Genomic DNA, 16,878 nt, shown 5'->3' with positions numbered 1-16,878 from the left:
AAAGTGTGCTTAAAATCTATTTTTTGAAGTAATTAATTATTAAAAAAACTAAATTATTATATTTGTAAAAAAAGTTAAAGAATAAAATAATGAGTATAAAATAAGTATGGAAATTTGTTAATTGTCAAATTTAATAATATCCTATTTAAAATTCTCTTTTTTAAGGAGAATAGCCTGAAACAAAATTCAATTAAACTGAGACCAAATTTATCTGAGACAGGTGATTAGTTCATAAAAAAAATCTAGTTATAGTGTGGAAAATTAATATTTATAAGGAGTTTGTGAATGGAACAGTCCCAAACAAGGTATGAATTGAAAGAGGCAGTAAGAATTAAAGTCAACTATCAAATAGGAGAGAAGGAGAATGTTTGTGTCTGGGCAAGTGGATCCCTTCCACCATCTGAAAATCCTCCCAAACTCAGACGGCACCATCACTCGCCTCCGTGCAGACCCACTCACCCATCCAACTTTCGATGCCACCCTCCCCATCCCCGTTCTCACCCAAGACACAACCATCAACCAATCAAACAAAACCTTCGCCCGCATATTCCTCCCACGTCCATCACTCCATAATTCCTCCACCAACCTCCCTCTCATCGTTTACTTCCACGGCGGCGGCTTCATCCTCTTCAGCGCCGCCACACACTTCTTCCACGACGCCTGCGTAAACCTCGCAAAAGACACCAATTCCATCGTCGTTTCCGTCGACTACCGTCTCGCCCCCGAACACCGACTCCCCGCTGCCTACGACGACGCCGTCGAAGCGCTCCACTGGCTCAAATCCAAGCCACACCATTGGTTGAGAAACCACGCCGATTATTCCAACTGTTACCTCATGGGAAGTAGCGCCGGAGCGAACATCGCATACCACGCGGCTCTACGTGTGGCGGCGGAAACTAACTCTGATGGGATTAATTACCTGGAGCCACTTAAGATCCGAGGGCTGATATTAAGTCAACCGTTTTTCGGGGCCACAGTGAGGGTTCCTTCTGAGGTGAGTCTTGCGGAGGATCCGGTTTTGGCGCCGCACGTGTGTGACGTGCTGTGGGAGCTGTCGTTGCCCGTTGGGGTTGACCGCGAGCACGAGTATTGCAATCCTCGTGGTGGCGATGGCGGCGTGAGTTTGGAGAGGGTGAGGGAGCTGGGGTGGCGCGTGTTGGTGAGTGGGTGCCACGAGGACCCTCTGGTCGACCATCAGATTGGTCTGGCCACACTGGTGGCGGAGAAGGGCGTTCCCGTTCTGACTAGCTTTAACCCAACGGGATCTCATGGGGCTGAAGTTCGTGATCCTCTCCACCAAAACCGGCTCCATCACCTCGTTAAACATTTCATTGCTCCTCCTCTTCCTCCTCCTCCCTCCATCCACAATTTATCACCTCAAAACTCTGCTTAATTAACCCCTTTCCTTTTTCTTAATATCCATCATTATGTTTTTACTCTTCCCAAAATCTTATTTTCACTATCTTTCTTTCATGCTATCATGTATGTTTAACTTTTATATGTAACTATGTCCCACGCAAATTTTACTCAATAACATTTTTTACTGCATAAGATTTCTTATTAACAACATTATGTTAAGGTTGTCGTATTTAATTTTGGGACGGAGGAAATAATACCAACAATTTTAGGGCGACGTGTTTAATATATTATAAATTTTTTAGGGACAAAATAAGATAATATAAACGTTATATTTTGTGTCAATATTAGTGAATATACATATATATATATATATATATATATATATATATATATTATATATATATATATATATATATATATATATATATATATATATTGAACATTATTATAAAACTCTAAAAAAAATTAAATTATATGGAAGCTTGTAGACGTTATATAATTGATAAGAATATGAAATTTAATGGTTGAATGAATTTATATATTATAATAAACTATTAAAGATACATTTTAAGCAACTTTTGTATATCACGTAAATCTTAATATTTTAACACAGGTGAAAGAGTCCAACCAATCCTAACTTAGGGGGTTTCTGAACCAACCGCTTAATTCTGATATCAACATCTTCAAACTTAACATCAAGATAATATATAAAACAAATATAACAAATAGCGTATTGAATTTTCAAAGGAAACAAATAAAATAATTGTTTAAATATGAAAAAACTATTTATTATAAAATATTACATACGCAATAAAAAAGGTAAAAAAACTATTTTATTAAAAAATACAATAAATGTTACCTTACAAAATACACAAAAAAAACAAATTATCTTATAGAATAAAAAGTAAAAGATAGATTTAATAAATAATTTAAAAATAAACTATATAAAAAATAATAATCAGATGTTAACATTTTAAAAGGACTACTTTAAGTAACATATTTAAAAGCGTTAAATTGTTTTAAAAAAAAAAAAAAAACTTACTGATGAGATCAAAGAAACTTATGTCCTACTTTAAAAAATTAAAAACTGGATTAACATCCAAACATAATCATTAGCAAAACCTTATCCAATTATACAACCTATCTGTTGCCGTTGTTGGTGGTGAGTGTGCAAAAACGCGGGCAGCATTTTTCTTAAAGACAAACTCTTGAAAAGGTGAGGCTTTAATTAGAATTTGGGAGGTGAGAATAGTAAATCCTTGGATAAGATTTAGTGTTTGGACTTTGCATTGATGAATAGGCCCGATATCAAAGAAGAGTCATGAACAGGCAACAAGTTTTCCAGGCCCATCATGAAATGTTCTCGTTGGGGTGAAGTTTGTTTGAAGAGGCATTGTGTATCAATTGCAATAATTAATTTAATTAGCCTTTCTTTTTCTTCAAGAGTTAGCTTATTAGATTGTCTCTATATTGAATTAAACATCATTACTCGTTCCACGGTAATTGATTTTGTGGGGTCATTTTCCCTCTAAAAGTAGCTTTACACAATGTCCATGCATTAAAAATTCTCTACTGCACATTTATAAGTTTTTTAAACCGGCCACGCAGTCAACCCAAATTTAACGGTGTCCAACCGCACCAACGCAAATGAAATTAAAAATAAATAAATTTCATGCTTCAAACAAACTGAAATATTGCAATTATTTCCGTTATGCAATTGTAATTTTTCCACCAACACAGACAAAGGGGCCTCTACTTTTAAATTATAAATAAGTGCACGTTTATCATGAGACACAATAAAGACGAAAAGAATATATGAAAGAAAAATTAAGATAATATATTCTGCAAACTCACTCAAATATTTTAATAGTGTGTTTAGTTTTTGGTTACGTGGAAAACTCAAAATCTCAAGTTTGAATGTGAGTGTAGGAAGCAAGACGTTAATTAGCAGAGCTTTTTATGACTTAATAAGTCTAGAAAATCCGTTATGAATGATGGCACTTATGCAGACTGAAGGAATAATTGAACATGTGTAAAAACTTTGTCGCTTCTATTACCAAGACATTTCACGATCGATCTGCCATGTTTGTGTCGGACATCACGGCACGATGAAATTTTAAGTAAACATAATCAATTTTTTCCTTAAACAACATTTTATTTTACGCACCACCTCGATCTCATCAACCATTTTTTTTCCTCACATGCCCCTTATCGTTCTCAAAAGGCCATTTTTTCAAAATGAAAAAAGAAAATCAAATAGAGATAAATAATGAATTAATGAAGAAGGGAAATGAGGTGGGGTTCAGTCCCATGGTAGTGCATTTTACTAGTTGAAAGAAAAAAATAATTATTGAGATTTTTTGTCTTTTGTAACAATGAAAATTATGAGATAGGACAAAAACATATATTTCAATCAACAGCTGCAGCTACAGCCTACAAGAGTGCAGTATCTATTGAATTATAGCTAATAGCTAGACTTTATCGAGATAAGTTTATTGAGATTCCATTAAGAGATTGCTGTTATATAATATCATTATGTAATTTACACCCAAAATATTTTAATACCGTCTTTGGTTTTATCTAAAACTACAAAACTATGCTTGTTGCATAACCTGCAACCACTTATTACTCAACTTATTCTATACATTACTCTTTAAACTTCTAACTTATTATATATATAATCATCACTTATCAATACAGTTAAAAAATTTTAAATATAAATATTAATGCAAAAATAAACTTATTTTAACTCAATATTCTCATTAGACAAAGTTTTATTATTGTCTAACTAATATAATAAGAACAGGAAGAAGAAGAAAACGAATGGTAATAAGTGTCACTACATTACATGATCAATCTTAAAAAAGTGTGATTTAAATTTATTATTAGTCATTTATTTGACCAAACATTTCTAATCAAATAAGTTAGATGATAAAGTATTTTTTTAGCTTAATAGCTATGTTTAATAAACCATAAAATAGTTGCAATAAATGTCATTCAATAAATATAATTATTATTAAATCATTTTAAAAATTTAAATTTTAAATGTAGACGTTTCAGCTATAATTGTAGTCATTATTAATCAAATAAATACATATTAAATTGCATTAATTGTTTAAAATATATATTATCGAAGGCATTCATTTAATGACTACTTTTGGGATTGTCTATCATTTTATTTTGGAAATTTGATTTATTCGAAACATAAGTTACTCTGTGAAAAAAAAAAACTGTAATTACTCAATATAAATTTCTCAAAACAAAATGCAATTATCGATTGTAATAACTTTTATCAATACATCCAATACTTTGATGAATAACAAATATTCTACCTTAAAAACTCAAAAAAGACACTAAAACTTATTTGTTTTAGTAAGTAAGCGAATATTATATATAGAAAGATCTACCTTTATTTGTAGTTAGAAAACACGTAACTATTTAAGGACGAAACCTACATCCACTTGAGGAATTTTAATTTTTTTTCTCAAATAAAATTATTAGTAAATAAGACATCGTGTACAAAAACTTAATAACATTTTTGCATTAAATTATTATAAAATAAGTGTAATGAATGATTTTATTATAGGAAGGAAATTGAAAAAAAAAATAAAAAAAATTAATTACGCTCAAAATTCGCCATTAAGAAGTATGATATCATACTTCTTAAGAACATAGAATAAGAACAATATTCACTTTTTTTACTGTTGTATTTGAAAAATATGACTTATTCTATGTTCTTATTTTTTTTTTTTTAAAAAAAAAAAACTTGTCTATTTCAATAAACTTACATTTCAAATTGAAGTATCATGATAAAATATTGTAGGGGTATTATAAAAGATTAAAAATTTTGTGCAGCCTTCTTACAAAAAGAAAAATGTCTTACTATAATATTATTTATATATTTATATATTTTTGTGATATTAATTTCATGTTTGTAATTAGATTGAAAATACTGAGGAAGCTTTAAAATTCCCTCAACACAAAAACAATCAAAAACATCAAAAAATATTTTTTTAAACTTTGAGCATAATCAGAACATGAAGAAATGATGAAATTGTAAATCATAAAACTTATAAACTTTGCATCGAGAAAAACAACTCAATAAAAAAAAATTAAATTCATGAGTTTGATATAAAAAAAGGTTTATAATTAATAATTTCAAATTCAACTATTTTTTTACAAAAATATTTATATAAAAATTTTCACTAAAGTCTTATTTCGACTTAAGTGCTTCTCATCATTTAACAATTTTAGAATAATAATATATTTTATAAATATTCTTAGACAAAACTTTAAAATATATCTATAACACCATATGTCTTTATCAGAAAAATCATAAGAGATTAACTAGTAATTTTATATATTACAAAATAGTATAACCATATTTCAATGAGCCAAAATTTTATTTGTTGTTACCAATAGAAAAAAAAAATCACCCATACAATTTTCAATATACTTGAAAATAACTTAAACATATCCATGACAATATATTATATAACATTATCTATGACTTTTGTAATAAAATAAATAATGATAAATAAAGTAAAATAAAAATAGTTGTTCTCTTTAAGAATAATAGAAAAATAATAAAAAATATATAATAATAATAATTAGATGAGAATAAAACACATAATACATATATAAATAATAAAATATTATTCAAGTAAAACAATATAAAAACAAAAATAAGATACAATTGTAATTAAATAAAAGAATAAAAACAATCTGAATTGAGCACGCAAAGTGTTGTGTTTCAGAAAAAGAAAACACCTCATTGTATAGGAACAAAATAAAATTACATGCACTTCTTTTCTAAAAAAATAAAATTACACGCACTTCTTTTTAAAAAACACAATTCGTCATATCGATCAAGTAGTAACAAATAATCTTTGAATCTTATGAATATTAATGTTTTAAAAAACAATTTAAAATAAAAGACTTAGAACAGTTTTAAAATGTGATGTATTTACGGTATATTTTTTTTTATGTAAATATGTGATATTTATAAATAGAAAAAAAACTTAAGAATGAATTATAATGAAAATAATCTTTAATCAATAAAATAAATATAAAAATTGTTTATCCACAAATAACATTTATCTCTAAAATCAATATTACATAAAAATATCAATAACAATACATTTTAATTAATTAATTAATTTTAAAATTATATTAAATAGGATAATGATATTTAGACAACATTTTTTTACACCATTTCAAAATTGATTATGTGTCAATATATGATTGATCAAAAATTACTCAACAATCAATAATAATAATAATAATCATAAACATTATTATGGAGTAATTTTTAATCAATCACAAATTGACACGTAATCAATGTTCAAATATTATAAAAAATGTTATCTAAATATCCCTAATCATTATCCTATTAAATATTCTTAACTGCGGTGACATAATAGATGTAATGAAATCCAACAGGACATAACCTGACACGTGTGTAGCCACCCAGAATTTTGATCACGTAAGGCAGAAGTGGTAACAGAAATATAATGTGGCTTACATTATTATGTTTCTTTCCAAACGGAAAGAAAGATAAGAAAGAAGTCAAACAGTAACTTGAGTCAGATAAAATAATTAATTGAGAGGAAGTCAACTATAACATATAAGTATAGATATTATCCTTATATTATTGCATTTCAATTTTTTTTCTCAGAGTCATATTAATATGATGACAAGAAACTTTCAGCATCTAAAAGGGCCACTTCAATCAAAATGGCCATTAATGCTCTAAATTACAACTTCTTTACCAAATCATAATTTTACACTTTCAATCAATCAACGTACATGAAGAGAGACATAAATGAAAAAAAAACAACTTAAATGAATATAATAACAATAAATTAATTAAGAATATTCAAATTTTATGAAGTAATTAAAATTTCATTAAAAAATTATAAACAATAAAAAAAAGTGTTAGAAGGTTATACAATATTTTTAATAGTTTGCTTAAAAATTAGGTAAAATGTAAATTAGGACCAACTAAAATTGCATAAACAAGAGAGTGGAAATGGTTCCGTTCAATCAGGCCAACACTAATAACAGTGTAAATGTTTTATATATTGTTATTCAGTAAGACATTATCACGATTATAATTTTACCATGAAATTTATTGTTAGTGAGTACAAACTGTTATGTTGATAGTATTATAAAAAAAAATACTTTAATTAATCGAATTAATTTTGTGTTGTTTTTGTCAAATATTTATGACTAATTATTATAAATAAAATATTTATAAAAATTTTAAAATGTTTATTTCATTTTATACATATTGTATTTAAGTCAATTTTAAAAATATTCAATTAAAAAAAAGAGTTCGAGTTGGATATAGAAACAGAAAATATGTAATTCAAAAATGGTTGACTTGTACCTGTTTATTCCAAACATTTGACGGACATGTTTTTTTAGTTTGGATGAAGTTAAATTGATTGCTACTGTAATCAATATATGATAATGATATTTTATATATTATTTCTATTACATTTTTATATAATTTTTTATTATTAAATAAAGGAGAAAAATATATATTATAATACATTCTCTGTATGTTTACTTTGACAAAAAAAAAAAAAAGCTGTAGAAATAATTATGTGCAAATATCAAGTTCACTACTTATATTATACTTTTTGTTTATGTAATAAAAAAACACAGTTTTAAAATATTGTACTATTTTTTCTGAAATAATTAAATATTAAACAATTAGTACTATGGAAGAAACATTGGAAAAAAAAATTAAGTAAAAGGAGTTAAGGTAATAAAAATGTGTTATATATTTCTAACAACTTTTTTCTGTTTCTTTCTTCTAGTTTTCTCTCCAATCAAACCAAAACTCAAGTGTAATTTTCTTTCCCATTTATATGTTCTTGGTTTTGATGGAATGAATAACGACAATTTTACGATACTGAATAAATTTAATTTACTAATAAAAAATACATTAAAAATAAAATATTAGAAAATGTGTGGTAACAGTGGAATTAATTTATCCGTAATTGGATTTGGATCTGACCCATAGGAGAGAAGTTGATTCGTGTTTTTTTGTTTTGTAATTAAAGGTGGAAAAGTTGCTTGAATAAGGAAATGACATATGCACATTACATGAAGAACTGTTGTTCTATAAGGTGAAATGAAAATGAGGAAATTAGCAGAAGAATTAAGTTTATTGATTCCCTTTGAAGTATTTTTTATGTTGGAAGTTGGGTTGATGAGTGTTGTGTTTTCCGTTGAAGCCAGTTGGTAAATGCTTCAAGGGTTTTCATGTCAGCTCTGTAATGCTTTTGAGTGAACTCAAGGAGCATGGGCCATGTAAAATCTGGGTACAGCCTTGGCCTCAATTTGTCCACTAATTCACATGGTGGACTCACCACCTTGTCACTTCTCGGACACAAAAAGAAAGCAAGAGATTTTCTTGTTGTCTCCCTGTTCACCACTGCCCTGTGCAAGCAGCTCTTGTATCTCCCATTTGAAAGAGCCTATCATCATCATCATCATCATCATCATCAATACACAACCCAAAAACAACACTAATTAAGAGTAATTAAGATAGTCACATTACCATGAAGGTATCGCCAACATTCACCACGAAAGCATTCAAAGCAGGTTTAATGGAATGCCACTCATTGTCAACACAAACTTGCAGGCCTCCCACTTGGTCTTGATGAAGAATGGTCAAAGAGGTTGGATCGCAATGAGGTCCAGTTCCTAAAGTCAGCTCTGGTTTTTGACACGGAGGATAGTAATTCAGCCTCATTATCGAGCTATTCTCTTCAAAGAACTCCCTGAAATAAGCTCTACCCACTCCAAGGCTCATTCCCAGAAGCTCCATTATACCTAAAGAAAGATTGCTCATGGCTTCACAGTAGTCCTGGTAAACATTCCTGCATAAATATGCAGAAAACATACCCACCAGGTTGATTTCTTGGTCAGCATATAAGATCTCAAATTTAAATCTCGCAGTGGTAACAAGTTTAAGAAAAAACATTTTCCTAAATTATTATTTTTATGATTACCCAAATTGCTGAAACTCTCTGCCCATTTTATCGCATAAGTAGTCCTTGACAAGGGTTGGTGAGTTATTGCATGCGGAATACTGAAAGGAAAGGGTCTCTTTCCAAGGGAGCTTAGAGGAGAACCTGGCGGTGAAGCTACTGGCATAGCCGCAGTGCTCCCCTGGCATCCTCTGAGCCCTCTGTTTGTGAGACAGGGGAAGGGAAAAGAAGTGGTCCATGTAAAGGTGAGCATCGGATATCAACTGGCGGTCAATCCCATGGTTGACAACGAGAAAGAAGCCATGTTTTTGACATGCTTCACCGACGAGTCTGGAAGCTTGGGTGGCAGCAAGAGGGTCACCGGAGAGGAAGCCTCCCAAGTCAATGAATGGAACCTGTAACTCAGGCTCATCCAAGCATGCTTTCTCCTCATCAGGCCAAATGAACTGAGAGGGTATGTGAAGTTGGTGTCTGAGGACTGAGGCATCAAAGACAAAAGGGTGTTCATCTTGTTCTTTGATTTCTTGGTTGGAGGGTTGAGGCATGATCATGCTCGTTATGCAGTCTATTGCCATTGCAATATTAATTATTAATAATGAGTAATAGAAGCTTGTTCTTGGTTTGGTTAGTGTGGTGAGGAGAGAAGAGAAGAGAAATAAGTTGGTAGAAGCGATGAAAGAAAAGCCAAGGCCGCTTGTTGGAGAAATGGTGGAACAAATATTGGAATCTTATATAAGCTCCCAGTCTCCGACACACGCACACTCTCTCTCTCTCTCACCCCACTTTCATCCATTCACCAATATCACTTTCACAAATTTCTCTACTCACTCTTCATTTTCTATTTCCTCCACATTCTTCTCATAACTATTTTTTCTAAAATCAATTATTTTATTATATCTTCCTATACTTTTTTCTCATATTCATTTTTTCTTTCACAAGATAATTTTATTTTCTAATTTTACAAATTTATGTTAAATTCTTTATTATAAGAACATATTTATTTATTTCGTTGTTAAAAATATTTTTATGTCAAACTTCTATTTGAACTAATAAATATTGTCCAACTAGTCTAATGGTATTTATACTTAATTTTGTCTCTGAAAAAAACATATCTCAATGACTTCTTTTTAAAATTTATAGTTAATGCCATTCTAGAGGTGGAAAAATAGGTTAGTTGTGTGTCATCAATCTCTTTAATTCGTCTTATTTATTGGATTGGATTGAAATCTTTAGTCTTCTAACTCGTATTAACTATCTCTTTTAGATCTCTACTTCTTTTAACTTTACTTAATCTATCAAGAAAATGAATTTAGATTAGACAAAACACGTTAAATTGTTGAATTTTTTATTTTTATAATAACCTTTCAAAACCATGGATATAAATGCTAACACTTTCTTCGATATCATATTGGTTATTAAGAAATGTGTTAAAGCATTTTTTTTTAAAAAAAAAAAAGAAAAGAAAAATACATTAAAATGAGAAGTAAAAATAGGTTTTGTGGAGGTCCTGCAGTAGGGTTTTTAGGGGAAAGAATCGTAGGAAGTTGATGGAAATTGTTAAAGGCAAAAGCAGAATTGTATCTAGTCCAAGTGAGTATTCCACTGTGGCATGTCGTTGGCGAAAAATATTGAAAATTTGATGATTCATGGAAACGATGAAAAAGGTGAAGAAAAATGAAAGGAAAGGAGGAAAAAGTGTATGAATAAAGAGACAGAGAAGTACATATAAACTAGTGTGACCACTCCTCTCTATGATAACTGCTAAGTAACTAAACGATACAAAGAGCAAGCATCCAATACAGACAACTTTTTCTGTTCATAATACAATTGCTATATATAATATAAACATTATTTACAATTTTCACTCAGTATAAAATTCAAAATTAATGGATGATATTTAATAATACACATGAATAGTTTTGTAAGCAATCTCATCACTATAATTTGACTAGGATATTCCTAATAAGTGCAAAAGGTTCTTTTAAATACTGTGTTAATAGGGAAGATAAAGAAGGTGGAGCATTAGTGATTTTTCCCTCTCTTAGTAATGTAAGGTCCAAATTTTCCCAAACTCAAGTTACTATCTCAATTCCTAACAATTTTTTATTTTTTTTTCTATTGGAGAAAGATGAGAAAAAAAAAATACATTACATATTAAGGATTATATTTCTTAAAATGCATTACATCATTCGAAAAAAATACAGTAAAAAAATATATAATCAAGATTATGATGAAATGAATAATACCTTCGAAATTTAAGTACATTTGATAAATTAATATCAAACAAGTCAAAAAAATTGATAAACAATAAAAGTATTTTTAACGAAACAAAGTTCTAAAAATAAAATGAAACCTCAAGTAAAAGAAAACATATAAAATCATTTTTTAATGTTATTGATAAATTAAGATTTTACACACTTGAATACTTAAAAGAATCATTCTCTTGCGAAAGAAATAAAAATATTGGAAAAGAGTAAAAATAATTAAATAAGTGTTTTAGAAACTATTTTACTCATCAGCTTTTTGTATTTTTAAATACCATATATGTGATTTAAATGAAACTAGATAAAAGAAAAAAAAATTTAATCAATGTTATGATGAGAAGAAAATTTAATGAAAGATAAAAATGAACTTTATGAATTTATAGAAAAAATCAAATAATTGAAAAAAAAAATAATTCAGAAAAAGAAATAAAGAATAATTAGAAAACTAATGATTGTCACATCCCATAAATTCTCCACCTTAGTGGGAGACACATGTCATACCCTCCCAGTTTTCCCATGGTAATGGGAGACAAAGCTGTCAACCATTCTTTAATTCCCCATCCGTTGGAAACCGTGCGGCAGCAGAAGGAGATGAGATGTACAGGAAGTGGAATCCAAGTGGCAGCTCATGGAGTGCAGCAATTTAGAAAGTGGAAAACATGTGGCAGCATGGGACTCGACCGTTCGGTTTTGGAGGTGGTATAAAAGTTAGAAATTTAAATTTGGCATCATTTTCCCTGCATACAATCTTCTTCTCCAAAACTTCATAACTCCATTTTCTCCTCCTTCTCTCTAAAACCCTCCACCTTCTCTCTAAGATTCTGACCACTTCCTTCCCTCCGATCATCAACCTTCTTTTAGAATAAATACTCCCGGTGCCAACAACTTTCAATTGCACCAATGAGATTTTCATTTGAACCAACCTTGAATGGAGCTATAGAAGTAGTTGTTGTAAAGAACTTAAAAGCGTAGCTGGATTTAGAGGTAAGGAAAGCTTATAAATTTAATTATGATTATTTTGTATGCATGATTTTGTGAGTTATGCTTGCTGAATGTATGATCTTGTTGTTGAGAAATGCATGTTTGATTTTGGTATGAAATATTTTATAAGGTTATATAACTTAGTGAAAATATGAATCTGTAATCGAAGGGTCATTAGGACCGTTCGGTTTCCTCTTAAAACAATTGATCTGGTACCTTTGTGTTGAAACTTAAATATCTTGCTTGGTTATCCGTTCGGAATATACCATTAAAGGACGTCCGAGCTTATACTGAATGTCCAGTCTCTAAGTGCTCGGTCATAGACTGAGTATTCGGTCTCATATTGACTATTTAAAACGTTCAGTCATACACTGAGCGTTCGGTCTATATTGATAATGTTTATTAAAAGTGCTAGGTCTTATACCAGTGCTTGAATTCTAAGAACGTCCGGTCATAAACTATACGTTCGATCATACAAGTGTTTGGTATTAGACTAACACTTAACTTCTGAAGCATTCGATTTCGTATTAATTATTATTACTCATTTTAAGAACGTTCGGTCATAAACCTAACGTTCAATTTTATAAATATGATATTATGTTTGAGTATTTGGTCATAGACTAAGTACTTGGTTTGGTGTTAATTATCCTTCTTGGGAAAAACGTCCAGTTTATAATAATATCTATTATAAAAGTGTTCGGTCTTACACTAACACTTGATTCCTCACAGAGTGTTCGGTTTTGTACTGACACTCGTTTTACTGAAGAGAACTCTAGTTTATGTATATTAAGGCATTCGGCCAAACTGTAAAATATTCGGTCTTGTTAAAGGTAACCTATTGTTAAACGTTCGATTCATTTCCTTGAATTATTTATATTTCTTGGTCTTCAAATAACGCTCAGTTTCCTTCGTTGCTTGATCGTTCAGTCCCTTGCTAGAACTCCTTTTATTTTCGGTTTTTCTTAGTTGTGTTGAACCATTCGGTCTCCTAGTAAAGTTTTCCTTGGTACTCCATTTCCTTTCTGTGTTAGACCGTCCGGTCATTCTCTTAACCTTGTTTCATATTGACTAAGTAAGAGAATTCCATGGAGGAATGTCTCATTATTGATGATGGTTGTATGAACATGGTCAGACTCTGTTGTCGTCCTGATCCTGATATTCCATGATGACGTTTTCTCATGTAGAGGAAGGTTATTCATGCGTGGGAATGACAGGAGGTCTGCGGTCATAAGACCAGATGATCGTTGTAGGACTAACCTCGGGTAGCGGTCTGATGAGTTATGCCAGCCAGGTCCACACCGGGTGCTAGGGACGTCGAGCTACATATTTCATACAATATGTTTAATTGGTTGGTGAAGTAAGAATATGGTCAGCTTTGTATTGGTGTTCATCCTGACATTATAATGCTCACTAGCGCTAGTGACCATGTGGTGAGAATGGCAGGAGGCTCTAGTCTGGGCGGTGTGTACAGCCTTGACCTAAGGTGTTTTAATGGGCTAACCTCGTGTGGCAGACTCAAGGGCTTTCCATGCTGCGGTAATCCTGATGGTTTATTCCAGGTCACCACCCACGGGTGCAAGGACGACCATAACTACATATTCTTACAGTCCGAACATAGTCATAGTGGTCGGTCATAATGATGAATGTCGTTTGGTTTTTAATTGTTGCACTTGTATGATGGATATAATGTTTTATATGTTCAGTGTTGGTGGTTATACATGTATGACGATTGCATGGTTGAAATATTGTTTGGCATCATTCGGTTTCATGTTTAAATGATATATTAGATTGGAATAATTAAATTGCATAAGCTTACCCTTATTTGTTCTGTCTTGTCTATGTTGTCGTTCGGTATTTGACCGTCCGATTCGTTCTCTTCACTGCGATGATCATCCTTTGGATGTGAGCAGAAGGCGTTATTGAAGATTTTTGAGAATGCCCTGCAGACCGTTCAACACGAAGATAGTGTAGGACCGCCTGGTCAGTAGATAATAGTGTTTTAGTAGACTACCGTTCGGTATCCTTCTGTATAGTTTTCTTTATTAAGCAGTTCGGTAGAGAGTTCCTTTTGAGGTACCGTTCGGTCTTGAACTGCTTCCAAGACCGATCGGTCAAATTGTATATTTTGTAATTAGATTTATGCTTCTGTACGGTTCAAATTCTTAATGATATTTCATTATCTTTTCTTCATTCTACTTCTCTATATTGTTCTATCTTATTGTTTTTGTTAACTCCTTAAAATAAGTATAGTTTCCAACCTATATTTATTGGAATGTTACAATGATCAAATAAAACAATTAATGTAAATATTTTAATAATTAAAAAAAAAAAGACAAATAGAAGGACAATGATAAATATGAGAATAATGAGAATGAGGACAAATATACATATTCTCATTATATTCATTATATCTAATTTAAAAAATTAGGTATTATATATTTGTATCTTATTAATGTAAATATCTTTCATCAAAATTAAGACAAATGTTGATAACACTAGTGGAAATAAGTTCGAACAATAACCATAAATATGAGTTATAATGTTTAATTGGAATTACATTTTGTTTGAAATAATGATAACCAAAATATAAAAATTACTTTAATTTTATGCATATGAATGAATTTTTAATTCTCTTGGTTAACAATTCATATATAGATATTTTAGTTTTTATTTTTTTAAGACAGCCTAATCTTTTACTTTATTTTTTAAACTGTATTGAAACTTAATTATATTTATTAAAGTGCATTGATTAAGTCTTTGTTGAATTGTATGTCAGCCTATGCTAACGACAGATGGCCTCTTAGATGTTTATGGAACAAGAAAAAAAAAATAGGATTATAAGTTTTGTACGTGGGTTAATGGAGAACATTGAATAGCATTTCCATCCGTGCAAGTTACAACATTCCCTCATGTTTCTCCTCATAGAATTTAAATACTATCATTTATTTTTTGATACTATTATTTTTAAATACACTCTACATTTCTTATCTTATCTTTTAACATTTTTTTTTATAAATACAAAAGTTAACATTGTAATAACCAAAATATACCTAAAAGTAAGTTGTCAACTGATTTAAAAAATATTCTTCTTATATTTTTACAATAACCACATGATCTCGCTCTGTTTTTCTAGTGATAATTAAGATGCGTTTATTACCTTTCTTTCCTTATATGGTAAATGAGTCTCTTTAATAACTTAGGTTCACATGTTATTTTCATTTTTTTATACATTCATTATAGAACCTTTTTTAAAATAAAATAAAAAATTATGAGATTTGAAGAAGAGATATCTTTAAAATAATTTGGTTTAATTAGTAATTTCTATATTTATGCTTACTCACTTTAATCTTTATATATATTTTTAACTTAATTGAATCACAATATCTATTAAATAGAGTCTTTTTGGTCCTTTCCATATTGAAATTTATACTTATAAAAATTTGATTAATTTATTTACCTTAAAATTCTCTTATTTTATAATTTTTCGCTTCACTTTCCTTCCTCTCACCATCTTTGTCCACCAAATGGAGTAATAAAGAAAATGAAATTTATTTAGATTATTGAGTGAAAGTGTGTGTATTGTTTTGTTTTCCTTTGAAAGGGTTTGGTTAATTAATTAATTGTTTGGAAGGGAAGTAAGGAAGCAGAAGCGATGATGTTGGGCCTAACTATTACAAGTAGAAAGTGCCTTCATATTCTTTCTTACATTTTCCACCTTTATTACAATCGCTTGGTGGTGGGTCATATTATGTTTTTCGATTTTATAAACAACAACTTGAAATAGTGCCATCATATCCCAAATCCATCTTCATTTTAAAGTCACCACAACAATCATCTCACTAATTAAACACATCCACACTTTTGCTGATTATAACGAGATTGATTGAAGAATTATCAATTGAAAATGGTGGCTTTTTTAACTTACTATTTTCGTACCAAAACACAAATTAAATTACTATTTTTAGTAGAAACGAAGAAAACTCTCCGAAAAAGATTAGTTGAACACTGATATGACAATCTATGGATGGCCCACCACTCATCACACAAATCAGATTAATCAACTTCATAATTCATCTTCGCAAAGGAATGCTACTATTTCAAGTTTCAGTAAGAATTAAATTCAAAATTAAAAAAACAAAACTGTGTCAGTCTATCACTTTTGAGTTCCTTCCTCCATCAATGTCCCAAAGATACTTTTGCCTTTTCAATTATATCAACTGCTAAAATCTTACAATCATATAATATAATTACACAAATATTTTTTTCAT

The 16,878-nt window shown here is 30.1% G+C and overlaps 2 protein-coding genes across 3 annotated transcripts; one reads left to right on the top strand and one right to left on the bottom strand.

Moving 5' to 3' along the window:
• Positions 1-223: 223 nt before the first annotated feature.
• LOC106771092 (carboxylesterase 1-like) lies at positions 224-1,640 on the top strand. Its single transcript, XM_014656994.2, has one exon. It carries the CDS (start codon positions 365-367, stop codon positions 1,391-1,393), a length of 1,029 nt encoding a protein of 342 aa, XP_014512480.1. The 5' UTR covers positions 224-364; the 3' UTR covers positions 1,394-1,640.
• Positions 1,641-8,343: 6,703 nt separating this feature from the next.
• LOC106771067 (gibberellin 20 oxidase 2) lies at positions 8,344-10,114 on the bottom strand. 2 transcript variants are annotated; one of them, XM_014656962.2, is made up of 3 exons: positions 9,510-10,114; positions 8,933-9,254; positions 8,344-8,849 (listed from the first exon to the last, which is right to left on the bottom strand). In XM_014656962.2, the coding sequence occupies exons 1-3, from the start codon at positions 9,938-9,940 to the stop codon at positions 8,562-8,564; spliced, it is 1,041 nt and encodes a 346-aa protein (XP_014512448.1). In that variant the 5' UTR covers positions 9,941-10,114; the 3' UTR covers positions 8,344-8,561. The 2 variants fall into 2 exon arrangements, with proteins under 2 accessions (XP_014512448.1, XP_014512447.1); XM_014656961.2 differs by having other exon boundaries at positions 9,387-10,112.
• Positions 10,115-16,878: the final 6,764 nt, after the last annotated feature.

This window comes from Vigna radiata, chromosome 8 (assembly GCF_000741045.1).
Source record: "Vigna radiata var. radiata cultivar VC1973A chromosome 8, Vradiata_ver6, whole genome shotgun sequence".
NCBI lineage: Eukaryota > Viridiplantae > Streptophyta > Magnoliopsida > Fabales > Fabaceae > Vigna > Vigna radiata.
This window is presented reverse-complemented; position numbering and strand designations above follow the sequence as displayed.